Here is a 19,652-nt window from a genome sequence, read left to right as displayed (position 1 = left end):
TGTCCAGCCTCTACCCTGCCCTGCTGACAAGTCTTCCCTTCTGAGGATGACTGCCGGTCTCTGTCCTAACACCGACAAGACTTAATAACAACGGCTACCAGCTACTCTCTGAAGCGGGTTTTCTTATCCTCATTTTACCAAGGAGTCAACCAAGGCTCAGAAAGGTTAGAAACTGGCCCAAGGTAACACAGCTGGAAAAAAAATGGCAGAGCTGAGATTTATACTCAGCTTTGCTTTGTTTAGTTCAAGGGTCCACAAACTATGGCCTGTGGGCAGGATCCCACCTGCACCTGTTTTATTGAAACAGCCAGGTTCATTCATTTACATATTGCCTGAAGCTGCTTTCTCCCTGCAAGAGAAGGGTTGTATCCTTGCAGCAGAGCCTAAAATATCCACTGCCTGACCCTTTCACAGAAAAAGTGTACAGACCCCTGTGCTTAGTTTTGTATTCCAGATCCCATCTTTTGAAAACCGCACTGTTTTGCCAGTTCCCATTTGATGGCACTCTGTTTATATGCTTTCTAAGAGGTGTTGAAAAGGGGGTTAGTTTTATCTTCTCATCTAAACTGAACCTGCCTTGGAGCAGTGACCCTTTATACAACAATCTTAGGACCTACTATGGGCCAGGCTGGGTGATCACATCACCAGGTGCTCACACAGCTAATAGCTCACACATAGTAGGCGGACAACCAATACCGGATGGGTTGAATTGGAGCGTGTTTCGCCCAGGTAATAAGAAGAGAAAACTCTCCCCAGAGCACACCCAGCTTCTGAAACCCCAGCCAGAGCTTGAGACTTCCTGCCTCTACCTCCCCGGGGAAATGCCTTTCTCACTAAGCAGAAAGTTAGCCAGTCTCTCCCCAGACAGAACACAGCCCCTAGAGCTCACTAATTATAACAAGAGCCTGTTACAGTCCCTCAGGGAGCATTGCTTCATTTGAATTCCAACCCCGGTTGAAATCAATACCAATAATTCTATCTGTTTTTAAAGCGACCTGCTAAGGCTCTTTCTTCTTGGTGATCTCGTTTTCAACAGACCACAATTAGTCCTCTGGAGAATGCCATCGAAACCATGTCCACAGCCAATGAGAAGATCTTAATGATGATCAACCAGTACCAGAGTGACGAAAGCCTCCCCATTAACCCACTGTCCATGCTCCTGAATGGGATCGTGGACCCTGCTGTCATGGGAGGTTTCGCCAAGTACGAGAAGGTGAGGGCTGCTGTTCAGGCCCCAGTGGCGACAGAGCAGTGGCAGGAGGGCCCCCGGGGGAAGATGTAACTGCCTGTCACTATCTTACTGTAGCTGTCAGCTTGGCAGACCTCATACGTCTTCCAGAGTTTCTACAGCCCCTCCCTCATCTCCTTTCCAGCCTCAATGCTACACTCTGCTGTGGCAGGAAGGAGTAGGGATCACACGGATCCCCTGTGCCTCTGGGCACATCCAGGCACCTCCATCGGTGAAAGGCTCTGGATCTGAGCCAGATTGCAAAAGTACAGGAGCCACAAATCAAAGTGCATGCCACTTTGTGTGAATCTATCTTTCCCACAGATGATTAAAATGACCTCAACAAATGGAAGTAAATGAAACCCAGGATCTGTGAAAATAGAGAAAAGAGGGGAGATCAACTCCAAAATGGGAGTTATAATCTAGGTATCCAGATCATAAGGTCCCTCCAGAGATACCTACACATTTTAGCCACCGATTTTATTTTTGAGCCTCCTGGTATCCATGGCAAAAAGGGAAATGCCAATAATTCTATGAGTCACATTTTCCACTGGGGAAAATACCAGTTTCTCAGGAGAGGGACAGAGCTTTTCCCAGCACTAAAGTAGAATAAAAAGTCCTTATTGTGCTTTTACCTAGTACAGACATTAATAGCACAGATGGGAAAATGAATGCCTCATTCCAATATATCTCATAATGAATTCCCTATTAATCTTTTCTGTGTCCTCCACTGATATAAAACTAAGAAAACTATGCAGTAGTCTAATTCAGGGACAGTAATTCCAGTCACACAAGCAGTCCTACTAGCCACCCTGGGATACCCCATCAGTCATCATCAGTAACCCTTTGTTTAGCCTTGAGAGGTGATAATATATGTCTGTGTGTGTGCACACACACAAAGGACATAAGTCTCAGAAAGAGCTGGGGGGTGGGGGTGCGGGCAAGGGCACACACAGTAAGGGAGGTGGTAAGGCCACCTGGAACACCACGGGTGAAATAACTCTTTGAGTTCTCTTCCCTGAGGCAATGCTCTCAAACTTGAAGCAGCATCTGAATCTCCTACGGGGCTTCTTCCTCCACATTCCCACCCACCCCACCTAGAGGTTCTGATTCAGTAGGTCTGGGTGAGACCCAAGAATTTGTACATCTGACATATTCCCAACTGAGGCTGATGCTTCCGCTTCAGGGAGACTTGGAGAACTCCTTCCCTGGGGTTTGTGGCCCTTGCCCAATGGGTTCTGATCTGAGCCTCTAAGAAGAGGAAACAGTGTCAGTCCCTACAGGTCCCTGTCCCATCCAAATACGTGTAACCTCATGCCTGCCCCCCTCACATGGAGTCCTCTCACAGTAACAGAGACATTGGTTTTGGGGTCCACACCAAATGAACAGGAAATCCAAACTTCCTGCCTGTCCTCCCCAGGCCTTTTTCACAGAGGAGTACACGAGGGATCACCCTGAGGACCAGGAAAAACTGAGCCGCCTCAAGGACCTGATTGCATGGCAGGTAAAGTGTAGCTGGACTGGGGCGGGGTCGCCCTGCCTGCTTTCTGTCCTGTTCCGACTCCCTTGCCCTCTGCTTGCTAGCTTCTGGCTGGCGTGGCCTAGGTTAACCTCTTCTCCTGTCCCTTGACTTTCAGCCCTTCTTCTGAATCTACATCTCACACAAGCAGGCTTATCCTGGAACGGGGATTTGGGGCACTGCACCCTTGGGGTGCTGGGCAGCGATGCTGTGCTGCATGATGCTAACACTGCTCTATCGAATGGATGTTGAATTCAGAGGAGGTGGCTTATCCCAGTGGGACTGAAATGAAAGCCAGGACCCCCCCACCTGGCACACGCCAATCAGATAGTAGAAGATTTGGGCCCCCCACACGTACTTCTCCTCCTGCTAAAGCTGACCCAGTTTGTGGCAGATAATGCTCAGATGGATTACCAGGTTTGGAAAATAATTGAGGCCTCTGTCTGGTGGGGTTTGGGTCAAAGAGCCTGCATTCTGCACCTCCAGAGCCAAGCCAGAAAACTTGGATGGCCCTGTCCTTCCTTCTGCCCACTTGTCTCTGTCTCCCCTCCATCCCTTCTCTCCTGGCACCCTGCCCCCTCCCTCCATGATCTCCTTCTTTCTATCTCTTTCTTCCTGCACATCTGTCCCTTTTTCTCATAGATGTTTCGGCTTCTATCCCTCCTCTCTCTGTCTTTTGCCTCCCTCTGCCCCTCACATCTTACTCCTCTCTCTCCTTCCCTTCCTCTTCTCTCCCTGCTTCCCTTCCTCCTTCTCCCTGCTTTTCTCCAGCTCCCTCTCCTGTGTTTTCCCTCCCTCCTTCTCTCTCCCTCCCTCTCTCCCTTTGTTTCTCTCTCCCCCTCGCTCTCACTCCCTAGAGAAGAAACAGTCCACCAGACCACCCCCCCCCCAGAGGCCTTCAAAGGACACGCCTCTCCCTCTTTGCACTTCAGCCTGCTCTGCAGGGAGCACTCAGCACCCAGAACACCAGGTGGGCTCCAGAGGGCAGGAGCTGGAGGGAGGCACAGGGAGCAGGGGGCAGCTGTCTGCAGCTGCCTGTCCTCCCTCCCTCCCTTCTTGCCAGTCACCCTGCAAAGAAAAGCAAGCTATTGTGGTAGGGAGTTTTTGTTACTCTAGGGAAATCAGGGAATGAGAAGCATTGGGTGCAGCCTCTTTTCTTAAAATAAGGATTCCTAATTCAGGTCCTTCTCTGCCTCTGCCAATTTATGCAAAGAGAGGCTTTAAAAATGAAACAGCAAGTGCTGCACAGACACAGTTTCCTGAATGCATTTTGTGTGTCTGGAATTTTCTCTCCCTTCTTACCTTGTGCCACCTGTGAAACCCAGACATACCCAAGATCCCCAGCTTCTGAGGTCATCATGGTCTTTAATACCCAAATAATGGTAGCTCCCACTCACACCGCCAACCCGGGAATCAGGAAGGCCTGGCTTTGATTAGTCCCCTTTCTCAGGTATTTCTGGGATGCCCTAGGGAGGGCCAGCATGTCACACAAATTTGTTGGGTGTTGGGTGTCACTCTCAATCCGTAACGCTGCCCTGGGCCTCTCCCTGGGCAGGTCTTATCACCTGGTAATGGATCCTCCATGTTGTGCCCACCACACCCAAAGCATGAACCTCAGCCTCACAGCACAGCTAGTTCCAGGCTGTGCCTTCTAAAAACAATTCTACCAAAGTCTTGGAGCTAATGGGCAGACACTACCAAGACAGAAGACTTCGAAAGCATTAGCTTGGGCTCTTCAGACAACACCCCCTAGTGGCCACTTCCTCCAAAGCACAGACCCCCGCCCCCAGTGAACCACCATGTTACAGAGGCCCCTCCCCATTCAGTACTGCCAAGGCGCCACGTCCCTCCCTCCCAGAGTCCAGGTACCCTAACTTTGGGCACTTTACACTCAAAGATGTTGCCCTGCCAGGGTGAAAGCAGCCTTGCTAACAATACTACCTACAGCGAATTAGCTCTTCCTTGTGTGTTCTGTTCATTCTTGTACCTTATATTTATTGAGATCCTACTGTGTGCCCAGCCATAGAAATAGTGCTGGACAGATCTAGGCCTGCTCCTTGCCCTCTTGGAGCTTAATTCTAAATTGGATCTTGGTTTCACAAAGCCAGATACACTTTGGATTTTCCTCAAAGTCAGAGAACTGTAGATTTCAAAAGGGAATGTCCTTGTACCTAGTCTAGCAACACAACAAAAGCCAGAGCTTTCCAAGTACTTTTTTTGTGTTCATGATTTCACAGGTCTCTAGACTGATTGCTTAATTTTTTCTTCTTTGTAAAGCTTTTCTCTATATTTACTGGCATGGAAAGATGTCTACAGTACATTTGTCCTTTAAATGTTTTGTGAAATATTACACATAAAAAATATGCATAGCAAAAATATACAGCACAGTGATTTATCACAAAATGTATATCCATTTGACCACCATCCAGGTGAAGAAATAAAATTCTGCCAGCACCCAGAAGCCAGCTTGTGTCTATAAGCCCAGACTGTAGTCATTGCTAATCTTCCCCAAGGCTGACCACTACCCAGCTTTTGAAGTAATCATTTCCTTGCTTTTTAAAAAATAGTTTTTGGGGAGCCTGGCTGGCTCAGTTGGCTGAGCATCCGATTTCACCTTAGGTCATGATCTCATGGTTTGTGAGTTCAAGCCAGGCATCGGGCTTCCTGCTGTTGGCACAGAGCCCTCTTCAAATCCTCTGTCACCTTCTCTCTCTGCCCCTTCCCCGCTCCCACTTGCTCGCTCTCTCAAAAATAAATAAAACATTACATAAATAAATAAATAAGACATTATTATTATTATTAAATAATAATAAAATAAAAAATAGTTTTCATCACTCAAGCACTCATTCCTAAACACTAGAGTTTACTTTTGCCGATTTTTGGCCTATAATATAAATGGAATCACACAGTATGCATTCTTTTGGGTCTAACTTATTTGCTAAATGTTATGCTTGAAAAATTCATTCATCTTGTATATAGCTATGATTCATTCATTTTCATTTATTTATTTATTTGTTTATTTATTTAAAAAATTTTATATTTATTTTTGAGAGACAGAGAGAGACAGAGCCTAAGCAGGAGAGGGGCAGAGAGAGGGGGAGACACAGAATCCAAATCAGGCTCCAGGCTCTGAGCTGTCAGCACAGAGCCCGACGGGGGGCTCGAACCCACAAACCGTGGGATCATGACCTGAGCCAAAGTCGGACGCTTAACTGACTGAGCCACTCAGGGACCCCTTATTTATTTATTTATTTATTTATTTATTTATTTATTTATTTATTTTAGAGATAGAGAGTGCAAGCAGGGGAGAGGGGCAGAGGGAGAGAGAGAGAATCCCAAGCAGGCTCCGTGCTCAGCATGGAGCCCGACATGGGGCCAATCCCATGACCCTGGAATCACGACCTGAACTGAAATCAAGAGTCGGACACTCAACTGACTGAGCCACCCAGACACCCCTCATTTTCACTGATGTGTAATAGTCTGTACAGCTGGATGATGTAACTATATCAAAATGTATTTATTTTTCAACTGATGGAGATTTAGGTTGATGGTAATTTGGGGCTATTACAAGGAATGAGCATCTTTATATGTGTCTTTTGGGCACACATATGCATAAATTCTGTTGGGTGTGTGCCTAGGCATTGAGTCGCTTATAGTATATGAGAACATGTAGCTCTGGCAAATGCAGCCAAGCTTCTATCAGCATAGGTTGGTTTTGCCTGTTCTCGAACTTTATATAAATGGTATTACACAGTATGTACTACTGCGAGTCTGGCTTCTTTTGCTCAACACAGCGCCTTTGACATTCATCCAGGTTGTTACAAATATCAGAAGTTTGTGGTTTTTGTTTCCCTCATCCACTGAATGAATATACAACATACTGAATAATATGCCAATTTATTTATCCATTCTCTTGTTGGTGGACATTTGGGTTGCTTTCCAGTTTTGTGTAGTATGAATAAAGTTGCAAAGAACATTCTAGTTCGTGTCTTTTGGTGAACATAAGTACTCACTTCCCTCAGCATATATCTGGTACTAGAATTTCCAGGTCAGGCATCTTTCACCTTCCTGGTTACCAAGAAACAGTTTTCCGAAGAACCAGCTTTGGCTTTGTCAGTCCTCTCTGCTGTAAGTTTGTTTCCTTTGTCATTCAGGCCTACTCTCACTTTTATTAATGTCTTTCCTTCTACTCTTGTTGGGTTTAATTTGCTGTTCTTTTACTAATATTTTGGGATGGATGCCTAGATCATTGATTTTTTTGTCCTTTTTAATAGGTAAAACTAAAGCTAAAAATTTACCTTCATTCTTTATATATTATTAGCTTTTATATGTGGTATTTCTATTATCATTCTTTTTTTAATAAAATATTTCTTATTTCATGGATGGAGGATCTCTTCTGTTTCTACATACTTAGTAAACTTTGTAAAATAATGTTTCTTAGGCCCTCTTCACCCTCCCTGTTTTCTTCAAGTTCGTTCATTTCTTCCTCCCTTCCTCCCCTCCTTTTTTTCATTCCTTCCTTTTTGTTTTCTTTCCTGTCTGTTGGTTCGGATCTCGGTCTTTCATATTAGAGAGTTTCCTTCAATGTCTGGTGATCTTCATAGTTGGGACTGCAGCACTAAAGAGCTAAGTGAAGCCTTGGGTACATGGATGATGCCTTTGTCAACTGGATGGCATCAGTCTATAGTAACGGAGCAGTCCACAAATGTCTGTATAACGGGCCATTCACTTTCTCCAGGGAGAACTCTCTCAAACATAGGAGAGATCATCCTGGAGACTGTGCTGCTGGAGTTTGTGAGTTGGAGTAAAGGTCTGACTACCAGCGTGCCGACTTCCCTTCCACCCCCTGCTTTCAGTCTGGCTCGTCATCCCTGACTTCTGTTGTGCCTGGTACCCTTGAGCCCACTACTCCTTGTCCTAATCGTTCTGAAGGAAAAGCCCCTTCTTCTTGGGGAAATGAGAAAACGGCACTTGGCTACAGGGTGAAGTGGTGAGGACCTGGAGACCCGACTGCTGCTGTCACAGAATCTCAATCTATCCCTCTGTGTTCGGCTCCTCGAGTCACCCTAACTTTTCCGGGGTACCTGGTGCCTCCGATGCCTAAGCTTCTCCTGGGTTTCTAGAGGCAGGTTGGCCTCTTGTTGTCACTCTCCCTCCACTGCTCTGGAAGGCGAGCTGCCATCCTCCACCCACTGGCCCTGTTGTAGGTCAGATCAGATTCTAGTAACTCCTTCATCTTGTCCTTTCAAGGGTGCCTCCCAGAAAAGGAGGCAGAATGTCTTTATGTCGCCATCATGGACACCTACTCGTTGTTTAATCCCCACAACGCGCCTGGGAAGTAGGAATGATTTTCAACTCCTTGCATCATGGAAATGTTAATTGCTTTTCTTCAAAATAAGCTATATTCCACGTCTTTGCAGCCTTAGTTATGTCTCCCAGGACCACACTGCTAACTTTCCCAGCTGTTTCTTCTAGTAGTGGCCACCATGGCTCAGCTACTCCTCCTTCTAACTGCCATTTAGACAGCATCCCATTGACCTCTCTTGTTGATGAATGAGTTTAACTCCCTCACATCTGCCACCTCGTCCTCCCCCATCTTCCCAAGGATTTTGCATCACTTTTTAAAAATTCCCTATTGGCTGGTACCTTAGGACATCAGCACTTCCGTATCTTTCTTCAGCAGCCACGTAGCTATAATGGGACCTCCGTGTTCTAAGATGAGGCTGTGTCACTCCTCCTGTTCCTTTCAGCTCTTCTTTTCTTCTATCTTCCAGCTTCTGACGCTCATATTTCCCTTTTCCATTGCCCAGAGCTTCCTGGGCAAGGTTTTACATCAGAGCCTCAGAGCTTCCTCCCTGCTGGCCCCACACTCTGCCCCTTAGTAGATTCATAAGGGGGAGACATGCCTAAACATACAGCCTCTAATGGGGTTCCGACCTTCTTAGGGGCAAGGGCAGGTTGAGGTCTTTCTTCCCTCCCAGAGCAACCCCAGCGTAACCCCAGATACCCTACGTCCCAGGGCTGGTGACCCTGTGTGAAGGTCTCAGAGACTCTAGTGCCCTCCACGAATTCTGAGCAGGCCGATTTGGCTTCAGCCACCTTCATATGGTCCAGGTCCCAGGCTGCAGCCAGGGACCAGCCTGTGGCTCACCATGTACCGCCTTTCCCTCTAGATCCCTTTCCTGGGAGCTGGGATCAAAATCCATGAGAAAAGAGTGTCAGAGAATCTGCGGCCTTTCCATGACCGGATGGAAGAATGCTTCAAGAACCTGAAATTGAAGGTGGAGAAGGAGTATGGTGTCCGAGAAATGGTACGGGTGGTCCCTGTGGCTGGGAGGGGTGAGGAGAGGGATGTGGGGAGCCATGGGGATTGTGGCTGGCAGGGACCCAGCAAGGAACCTGATCCAGGGGAGCCTTCCTGTAACCTTGGTCCCTCACAGTCACCCCCAGGTAAACTTCAGGTTCAAAGTGAGCCCTTAGCACTGAGGGGCTATGCTAAGAATAGAAGTCACACAGCCTGCGGAGGCACCTAGGGTGTGCCCAGTTTGATGTCAGCACATGACACTACTCGTTTAATCCCCACAATGCGCCTGGGAAGTAGGAATGATTCTCAACTCCTTGCATCTCTCTTGGAGGTTCAGAAGTGTTGAGTAACTCGCCAAAGGCTACCTAGCAGGTGAGAATTTTCACCAGGCTCTGTTGGCCTCCAAAGCCAGTGCTTTGGGCCACTAATAAGCTCTGTGACATAAAGCTGCCAATGGCCTGGTGCTCATAGGGACATCTCGATCCTCCTCCCCCAGAAAGTAGAGTCCTAGAACATCAAGGCTGTGGGGTCCCTTAGAGGCCATGGGGTCAACCCTCGGATTTTATAGATGAGAAAACTGAGGCCCGGAGGGGGAAGTGAGCTGCTCAAAGAGCATAGAGGTAAGTCTGGGTCTCTTATCTGTTGGCCCAGGAGCTTCTCAGGAAACAGGTTGTGTCCTTCAACAATGACAGGACAGTGCAGTGCAATCTGATGTCACCTACTCAGAGTCAGGTCACACCTCACAGGTTAAGGACAACTTCCTCCACAAAAGCCCCTTACTTCTGACACCAGGGTTCCCAGGCCACCTGCACTTCTGACCGACTGGCTACCAATTTGGGGGCTCCCTCTATCTTTTCAGGTGTGCAGAATTTCATAGAATTCAAGAAAGCACTATGCTTATGATTACAGTTTTACTATAAAGAATACAAATTAGGACCAACTAAATGAAGAGATACGCGGGGTGAGGTCTGGGAGGGTCCCAAACACACAGCTTGCATGCCCTCAGGATGCATCACCCTTCCTACCCTCCCAGCACACGGATGTGTGATTACCTACCAGGAAACTCACCTTAGCCTAAACGTTGAAAGCTTTTATTATTACGTAGTCATGATGGGGTGACTCATTGGCCACATGACGGAAATCAGTCTCTAGCCCCTTCCCCTCCCTAGGGTTGAACTTCCATCACCTGGTTCAAAGCTGCCCCCCACCACCCCACCCTATAACCACATGGTTGGTCTCTCTGGCCTGGCCTTCAGCCTGAGTCTGCTCATCAAGGGGCCACCACAAGGAACGATGACACTCCTGTCACTGGGACAAATTGCAAGGGTTAAGAGGTCACCTCCCAGGAACCGGGAATGAAGGCCAGCCAAATTCTTTTCCAAAACAACCGCCACCTAGCTTCAGCCAGCCAGGAGTTTTGTCCTGATGCCCTGCTCTGCCTTGCAGCCCTGCCCTGCTCAGGTGCAGGAAGCAGCGGGAAGGCGGAAGCCACATTACCTGGCCCATCCAGCCCGAGGGCCTGACTGCTGACCACCCCGTTCTCCCCACCCGCAGCCCGACTTTGAGGACAGGCGAGTGGGCCGCCCACGGTCCATGCTGCGCTCCTACAGGCAGATGTCCATCATCTCCATGGCGTCCATGAACTCTGACTGCAGCACCCCCAGCAAGACCGCCTCTGAGAGGTCAGTCTCTGCCCCAGGAGCCCCCTGCACTCCTGCCCCCTCAGCCCCCAACAACACCTGCTACTTCTCCCTCTGTCCCAGAGGCCACCTTTCTATCTCCTCCCAACCCTTCTTTTTAAAGAAGTCACTAAAACCCTCACAACCACCCTGTGCAGCTGCTGTCGTTGGTGCCGTTGACAGGGGGTCATTCAAGGCCTGAGAGGCAAGACCGCTCTTCCTGGGTCCAGAGCAGGATTCACCTGCGGCTGGTGTTCTCCCAGCTCAGCAATCTGTGCCGCCAGAGCCCCTCACAGGTCCTGCTTCAGTCGGGCATCTCCTCACCTCTGCCAGGGCTGTGTCCCTGCAAGTCCCTACCGCGGAGCTGATCTCCCTGCACCCATCCATCCCTCTGCAGCCGGGGGGAGGTGCTCCCTCACCCCAAGAAAAGCCTCTCCCCTTCCGCCGTCCTAGAGCCTCATCCCCACCCAGCCCAAACTCCACTACTCTAAGGACATGAGAACGTGAGCCGAGTACTCCGCATGCAATAAGGGCTCAGGGAGGCTGAGTGATTTGCCCAAAGGCATTCAGTAAAGGGTGGCAGTGCTGGATTTGAATCCAGACCCACACCTTAACTGGGTGTCTCTCCTCACCACCAGTCTCCCTGGCTTGCGGCTCACCTCCTTCAGTTTCGTTTTACTCTGCATTCTGAGTGTTTGCAAATTAAGCAAGCAGCTCCCCGAACTCTGTCGGGTTAGCTGAGCTACTCCTTGCTCCCGCAGTGACAACCCAGCCAGCCTGGGTCCCTGCAAGGCAGTTCCGCTGAACCTCGCTCTCACTGCAATTTCTACCGCTGTCCCTCCCGTTCTCCAGCTTTGACCTGGATGTGGCACCTCCGAAGACTCCAAGAGCAGAGCCGGCGGAGCCGATCTCTGTGGGGAGCACTCTGCCGGAAGTCAAGCTGCGGAGGTCCAAGAAGAGGGCCAAAAGGAGCAGCGTGGTGTTTGCGGATGAGAAGGCAGCAGCCGAGTCGGACCTGAAGCGGGTGAGCGGCACCGGCAGGTTGCCTCTAGCCCCGTTAGCCCATCTCTGCTGCACAGCAGCCGTACTCTCTGGGGGCCCCAGATGAGGTCCCATTCAGGCCTCACGTCTGCAGTGAGGTGGGTGATGCAGAGGCCGTATCTGAGGAGCAGGGAGGTCAAGTCCTGTGGGTACCCACACAGCCTGACGTGACAGAGCCGGGATTTGAACCCAGGCCAGTAGACTCCAGCCCGTGCATGTCTTTCCCACCACTGTGCAGGGCTTTGTGAGACAGGACAGAAGCTGTCCTCCCAGTGCTGGGCAAGGGGTTTCTTCATGTCCACCCCCTGTCGCCAACCCCAGGGCCATTCCAACCACTGAGGTTTCAGACCCTCCTAGGCTCCTCCAGTGAGCCAGAAGCCCAGCTGGGGACACAGAGAGGGACTCACTGCCCTGACTCTGAGTTTTTGTCTTATAACGATTTGATAATGAAACTTGGTGTCATTGGGTCCAAATCTTAGTTTCGCCCCCTAAAAGAGAGGTTTGTTGAAGGCATTGTTGGATCCTAGGAAAGGGAGAGGGGTTAACTGTACTGGCAAGGGAGGGGTGGCAGCTGAAAGGGCAAAAGGCCGACTGAGATGCCTCCCAGGAAAGAGAAGACCCTCCGCAAACTTCCCAGTAGACCCCAGAGGCTACTCTTGCCAGAGGAGAAGACTAGAAATAAGTATTCTGTGTTTTACAATTCTAGAGGGTATCATTCACATGATAGTCTAAATGAATGCCTCAATGCCTCCCTAACCCCTGGAGTTGTATAGTGTGCAACCTGTGCAACCATACTTGGCAGGCTGGCATGGAGTGATAGATAACAGAATAAATCAACTTACAGCTGGGTCCACAGAAGCCTTGCCAAGCCTTTGTTACTGACTTTTCAAGGCACAGAGCTGCCTAATGCTAACCCTCTGTGGTGTGTGTGTGTGTGTGTGTGTGTGTGTGTGTGTGTGTACTTATTCAGCTTTCCAGGAAGCACGAGTTCATGAGTGACACCAACCTCTCGGAGCATGCAGCCATTCCCCCCAGGTCATCCATCCTCTCTCAAATGAGTTTCGCCAGTCAGTCCATGCCCACCATCCCAGGTATGCACCCTGCCACCACCAGCACCAGAAGGTACAGAGATGGTGGGGCCACCAGCCTGGGGGTGGAGGATGGGCGGAGACTGGATCTACACGGCAAAGGGGCCAGGCATCCTGGGGGCAAGAGGCTCTGCTCAGAGGCCCCCTGTCCTCTGAGCTCGCACCACACCCACCCGCTCTGTAGGGGAAGCGGCCCCGCAAGCTGCACCTGGGGCTGGGGTGGAAGCCTGTTGCCACTCCGGTCCTTGGGACTCACCGGGACTCCATTCTCACCCTGGGTGGCCCTGTACTCTCAGTTAGCTAGGCCTCCCCACAGGCCAGAAGCCCCGTGTTTCCTTTTTTGACCTGGGGCCCTATTTCAGGAACTTGCAGAAACTTCTAGCACATCTTAAAGAGGTCGAGTGTCTAATGCATAATTGCCACCTACATCCCCCAGCATGCACTCGTCGTCCAGGGAGGAGGTTAGCAGCACACGGATGACCGTTCCTAGTTGGCAGAAGGCGAAGCCACAGCCATGACGGGGTGGGCACACCTGGGGTCGCTGCATCCTGACATGCAGCTGTCTCAAGGGTCAGCCACTCTGGGCCAGGCTCCCTGTGCCAAGGGCCAGGGCAGAGAGGAGCAAGACACAAGCACTGCCCTGTGGAACTCAGCAGGCAGATCTCAGCAAAGATGCCTGCTAGTTCTCGAGTGCTGCCCAGCACTAGGCCCTCCCTGTGCTAAATTCTTCATCTTTTATTTATGCCTCAACACATACCTATGATGGAGATAATGTCATCAGCCCCATTGTGTGGATGAGGAAACTGAGGCACGGAGAATGTCAGCAGCTAGGAAGTGGCGGAGGCTGAGTGTAGACCAGGCCCTCTGTCCCTGGAACCATGCCCTTAACCCCCGCCCAGCCACACAAGGCAGGACGGCCCCCTAACTCTATTTGGCCGGACACAGAGCCATTCCACCATCACCTTCTCACAGCACCTCAATACCCTGGAGGCTGGTGCCCTTGTCCCCATTTTGCTGACATCAAAACCAAGGGGCAAGAGGTAGCTGATTTGTCAGGTCTGTGCATCTCCAAGCTGGGAGCTGGAACCACCAGTTCTGTCTACCAGCCCCTGCCTTGGAGAAAAAGGAAAAAAGCTCATATTGTCTCCCCACCTTGGGGCCAAAGGCCACGTCCCCTGAGGAAATCAGGACCCCAGTGGCCAAGGGGCCTTCACCTCCCTGCACTGTGTTTCCAGCACAGAAGCCCTGGCAAGGATCAGGCCAGGTGGCAGGCCCCTGTCTGTGGGGTTGGCAAGCCTCGCCAAGAGGACAGCTTCAACAGGCCCCCTCAGGGCAGCAAGCAGGCCTCCCGCCTCCTGCCTGGCACCGTGATGTGTCCTCCCAGGACTCTGTCCCACAGCCTGTGTCCTCTCCGCCTTGCCAACATCACCCTCTTGGGCACCGCCTCTCCTCCACCCACCCACTCACCCCCACTCTCCACTCTCCTTCCAGCCCTCACGCTCTCTGTGGCGGGCATACCTGGGATGGATGATGCCAACGCGTCCCCCCGCCTCAGCCAGACCTTCTTCCCTCTCTCAGAGGGTGACAAGAAGACGCTCAAACGGAAGAAAGTAAATCAGTTCTTCAAGGCGATGGTGAGGACCCAGATGGCTGGAAAGACAAGGGTATATGGGGAGAGATAAAGGAAGAAAGCAACACAGAAAGAGGAGAAAATGGGGGGTGGGAATGGAGGCACGTATATGTGTGCACACATGTGTGATCCCTCCCAGGGAGGCATGGTCAGGGCCCACAGGGCTTGGGACAGAAATGCCAGAATGCATTTCTGCCAGAAATGCCCCCACTGCAGTTCTCTTGGGCCCTGGCCTCAGAGCAGGACTGATCCCAGCTGGGCTGCAGGAACGTCCCAAGGGGATAAGCAGGGCCCCTGGGACCTCCTTTCCCCAAACCGCCCTCTGGTAATACGCCTGTCAGAGCCACAACAGCTGGCTATCTTTGGAACCTGAAAGTGCTTTTTAATTTTTTTTTCCTTTGAAGAGCTTTCCTATTCAACTTATATTACAAACTCCTACTAATTAAAAGTTAGTTTCCAAGGCCTGACTTTTCAAGTCCCATCTCCTGTTGTTACTTGTCAGTCTTCACTCGAGATAAAAAAAGTACCGTTGACACTTCTGATCCTCAAGATGATATAAACCCGATCTCTGCTACTATAATAATCCCGAGTTTACTGTGAGCATGCAGTGAGTCAGGTACCACGCTAAGCACTTTGCAGACATGGTCCAATCTGACCTTCCACCATCCCTGTGAGGATTTTACATGGCTCACAGAGTTAGGTGAGCGACTGGCCCAAGTAAGTGCATGAAGCAGCCAAGTCTGTGTTCTAACCACTGTGGGGTTCTGCCTGTCTGGCCACATTCAAGGTCACGGCCCCTCATACTCCATGGGCTTTGGGCAGGGATCCTTGTGAGCCCCACTTTGGTGCTCATGAGAATCCCATCCTGGGATGGTGTTTGTTTTCTTCTCCCACAAAGCTGGCCAGCAAACCTCCTGAAGAAGGCAAACAGATCCCTGACTTCCTGTCCTCTGACCTGTGAGATGCTGCTGACCGGGGCCACACATGGGGAGCCAGGGAGAGAAGTTTCCAGAGGAAGAGAGACACGGTGGGACGCTGATGCCTCACACAGCGGGGAGACCTCCTACCAGTCGCCCTCACTCAGGAAGCAAGGGCTGATCTGGCCCCCTGCGACCCAGGCGGTCGGTGAGGATGCTGCGGCCTGGATTGTGGGCTGTGGTCACAAGGAGCGAGCAAGGACACTTTCTCCCACTGTGCTCTCCCCAATATCCTCGGCGCATCTTTTCATAACCCAGTTTCTTAGGTATAAGGAGCTGTGTTTTTATTTCATTTTCAAAGTCCTAGCACTTAACAGAAAAGCCTTTTAAATATTCTTTTATTTTATTTTTGGATGATAGTTTTGTACTTTACATTTTTTAATACAACCAACCAGTGTTTTTCCTAGCTGATCATCTCTGAAGCGTTGCTGTTTCTCACTGACAATAAAAATGGTTTCATGACGCCAGTTCGCCTTGTTGCGTAATTCGTCAGCTGCATCTCTGAGGCCTGGAGAGGGTGAGGATGGCAGGCCACCCAGGGCCTGCGGTGACGTTAAGGGGCCTGGCTCCAGACTGTCTTAGTGCCAGATTTGCCCACTTCATTCATGCCACCCCGAGAAATCTTCTCCATGAATGCTGGGGTGTAGGGATGCCAGAAAAGTCTGCCACAATCTTCCTCAGGTCATTTTCATATTACCTTTCTCCTCTTCTGGAAAGGAATGGAAAAACCACGCAACCAAATGGTCAAGAGTTAGGAAAAGAGTGGACTAACAGTCCGGCCTTTGGATTTTGTCATCAGGTCGGAAGGGGTAGCTTTTCTTGGAGGAATCCTGGGCTCCTCAGATGAGGCCCAAAGAAGGTGATGAGCTCCTCTGGGCAGAACATGGGAGCAGTGGCCCACCTCCATAGCCCGAGGGAGCTGTGCATGAAGAGGTCTTGGTGGGCAGAGGCTGAGGACCCCATTTGGGAAAGATGTCAGTACTGGGTGGATATTAAGTGCAGGGCAACATGGGGCTCAGAGCTAGAGCCATCTAGAGACGTGGGGTGGGCGGGCACTCACTTCTTAGAGAAAGAGTCCCCGGATGAGAGAGAATGATGATAAGAGCTCCAATTGATTGAGCTCCACTGTCCCCAGCACAGTGTTATAGACATGATGAGAATTAACTTCCTATATCAAGATTTAGGAGGTGGAGATGATTATTATCCAGATGAAGAAACAGAGCCATGAAGTGACCTAACATCATCCACTTGGTAAGTGGAAAGGCTGGGATTCAAACCCAGGCAGCCAGGTGGGAAGCTTGGCACTTAACCATGACCCTGTGCTATCTGCTGGACACCTTTGTGCCTGAGTCCCTGTAGCCTTTGTCCACCCCAGTCTCTTCCTGGGGGCCCCCGGTTCCCTTTGCCAACAGGTCCCAGACCTGTTGCTGGTCCAGCTTCCAATATCCTCAACAGTCCAAAAAGTCCCATTATGGTGGTGGGTGGCATTTTGTCTGCATTGTGCGCTCCCTAAGGTAAGGAGGCAGCTCCTGGAGGTTTGGAATCTGGCTGAATTCACTTTCCAAAAGAGCAAGAAGTGAGGGTCCTCGAGAAGTGGAGGAGCTGGACACCACTCCTGGGCATCTCATGGCTTCACGTGTGGACACTGGAGCTTGTGTGTCCCTTCTTGTATCTGTTAATCCTGTTCCGCCCTTTTCCTCTCCAGGTTATAGGCTTGAGCTTTCCAGGTGTGCTTTTTCTCAGTCCAAACTGTGAAATCCCAACGTTTAACTTTCAAATGTCTGCTCTTCCAACTACTAGTGGAAAAAATCTTGACACAGACAAGAAAATGGCTCCTTCCCCCTTTTCCCACGACTGTAGAAAACCAGATACGATCCTCTGCCTTGAAATTGCAGATGTCGTTTCTCACCAAGGCATCTTGCAGAGACTGTGGCTGTGTCCCGAGCAAGTCAGCTTTAACCTCTAAAAATCCCATCACTCTGTTCTCCTGGCTCAACAGTGTGTGGCCCTGGTGGTAATATTTCTGAATTCCATTTTCTGAAAACTGTCAGTATCTGTGAGTTTTTATGAAGTCTGAAAGGGTCTTGAGCACTCCTCCTTGTCCCATAGAAATGGGGCAAACAGTGAAATTCGTGGATTCTTATTTAAACAGAGTTTGAGTGTCAAATCTCATCTCAGTTAGGACACTCATCGGGTTGATGGCCCACTTGGTGCTTTTTCAGGACAACTCCAGATGTTGTGGTCACGTGGCAATAACAGCAATGCCGGCAGTAAGAACAATAACAATAATGATATAGCTTCCATTTACCAGACACTCACCCCGTGCATCCTTTTCTTAAACCCTCACACCAATCCCATGAGGTTGGCAATGGGATCCCAACCAGGAAACCCAGGCTTGGGAGCCAGCCGTGTGCCTTTGTCACCCAGCCAGTGAGGGGCACAGCCAGCTGTGTCCACTTGTAGCCTCGTGACCTTAACCCATATGTTCACTTTCTGGCTTTAACCTCAGCGTCAGACTGTGTACATTCCATACCCATTGTGAAAGTCTCCCCCACAATGCCTATGATGGCTCCCAGGATAGGTGAGGGTGGGGGCTATGCGTCCAGCACAACTGTCCTTGTGCCCCTGGATGTTCCCTTACTATAAGCAAGGTCTGTCAGAAACTAGCTAGTGCTGCCAAGGAAGGACATAAGGATGCCTCAGAGCTCCCAGGGAGGGAGGGTGGGGCGGGTGGGATGGGAGGAAGGATCCACTTGATGCATCTTTTCCTTTCCTGATGGAGAGTTTTCAGGGACCGTTGGAGATCATTTCATCCAACCCTTTCATCCTACAATTCAGTGACTTCTCCAAGGCCACATAGCTGTGATCAGCAGGACTCCATCTAGAATCAGCCCTGCCTAACTCAGTGGTTTCCTTGTAGGTAATCTCCTCTTGGTGGCACTCCCTCATCCTCTGTTTAGGCACCCAGAGACCCCTTGCTTTCTGCTGTCCCTTCCTCTGCCTTTGAGACAGAGCTGATATCTACCATTCACACTTTAATGTGATCCAGGGCACCAAGTTTATTTACTCTTCTTAGGGGAGGGGCATTTTTAAGCCTTCTCTCTAAGCAGGGAGTGGAAGCTTTCTTTCTTTCTTCCAGACTTTTAGGCTTCTATCAGCAAAGAGTAGAGAAATTGATGGAAACAAATTGCCTTCCCAGCATCTAAAATCAGGCTGGGCTCTGCCTTCCAGACTTCCTAACCTGTAACACATCTGTTTGTTGTTCCTTCTGAACACTGGGTGCCTCTGCCTTCCAGTCATAGCTCCAGTTCCCAAGGAAACAGATCCTTAGGCAATGACTGATGACCCGTATTTGGGGGCTATGCAATCCTAGGGTGGTGATAAAGGGGGAAGGGGAATGGAGGAAGTAGAAGGTGGTGGGGAGTTACCATGCCGGCCTGAGGAATGGAGCCATGTCACAGACTCAATGTCAGTCCGCTTCTGGAGGCTGGACACTCAGCAGGAGCAACAACTATATCATCCTTGATGAGAAGGACACCATGTTGTTGGACCCACACACGGCCTCCATGCCTGCTTGTTCTGTGCTCCATTGGGCAAGCAAGTGACAGCTGAGGAGCAAGGCTGACTGATAGTACTGGTCATCCAATTCACTCGATCGTTGTCTGCCTTATCAGTGGTCCTTCTGGTGGGCATTAAAGTGTGGAAAGGAAGCTTTGAATCTACTCCTGCTGGATTATGCCTGTACCTACTCCCTAGATCCCAGTAGTCAATCTTCTAGCACGATTCTTTTCAGTCCTCTGACCACCCAGCCAAACCATGTTCTACTGCCCGGGAGTATGAATGTCTATCTCAGCTCATGCCTCCCTCTATTAGGTAAACCAATAGCACCATGGGTCCATTCCTGCCTAGCACCAACAGAGCAGGCCCCCTGTCCATAAACAAGGCTTCAGTCCTGTCTCTCTCCTTAAGTTGGCCATATGGAACGCCTCCCTGGGTCCACAGGTCTGGGTTGAAGGAAAGACATCGGTGAAGCAAAAGTAGGTACCGTGGGATTCTAATAATATGACGGATTTTTGCCATGTTGACCCACATTATGACTCTGAGATACCTAGGACGCCCATGATGGACATCTCCAGTTGCTCTGTCACTTAGAGTCAGCCTCTGCTAGGACCCAGTAGCACTCTGG

At 50.1% G+C, this 19,652-nt stretch overlaps 1 protein-coding gene across 2 annotated transcripts in view; it reads left to right on the top strand.

Moving 5' to 3' along the window:
* DOCK2 (dedicator of cytokinesis 2) overlaps nucleotides 1-15,933 on the top strand; it is a 422,892-nt gene extending 406,959 nt beyond the window's left edge. Inside the window, exons 45-52 of one of the 2 annotated variants that reach the window (XM_047091278.1) lie at nucleotides 1,037-1,213; nucleotides 2,649-2,732; nucleotides 8,921-9,058; nucleotides 10,606-10,733; nucleotides 11,583-11,754; nucleotides 12,742-12,862; nucleotides 14,351-14,493; nucleotides 15,388-15,933. In XM_047091278.1, coding sequence (XP_046947234.1) covers nucleotides 1,037-1,213; nucleotides 2,649-2,732; nucleotides 8,921-9,058; nucleotides 10,606-10,733; nucleotides 11,583-11,754; nucleotides 12,742-12,862; nucleotides 14,351-14,493; nucleotides 15,388-15,450 — 1,026 coding nt within the window. In that variant the 3' untranslated portion in view covers nucleotides 15,451-15,933. The other variant, XM_047091279.1, reaches the window with a different exon arrangement.
* Nucleotides 15,934-19,652: the final 3,719 nt, after the last annotated feature.

The sequence above is a fragment of the Lynx rufus genome, unplaced genomic scaffold (assembly GCF_022079265.1).
Source record: "Lynx rufus isolate CCGP_SWC_20201006 ecotype Redwood Valley unplaced genomic scaffold, mLynRuf1.p SCAF_1, whole genome shotgun sequence".
Taxonomy (NCBI): Eukaryota; Metazoa; Chordata; class Mammalia; order Carnivora; family Felidae; genus Lynx; species Lynx rufus.
Note: the sequence above shows the minus strand (reverse complement) of the source record. Positions and strands in the feature narration are given on the sequence as shown.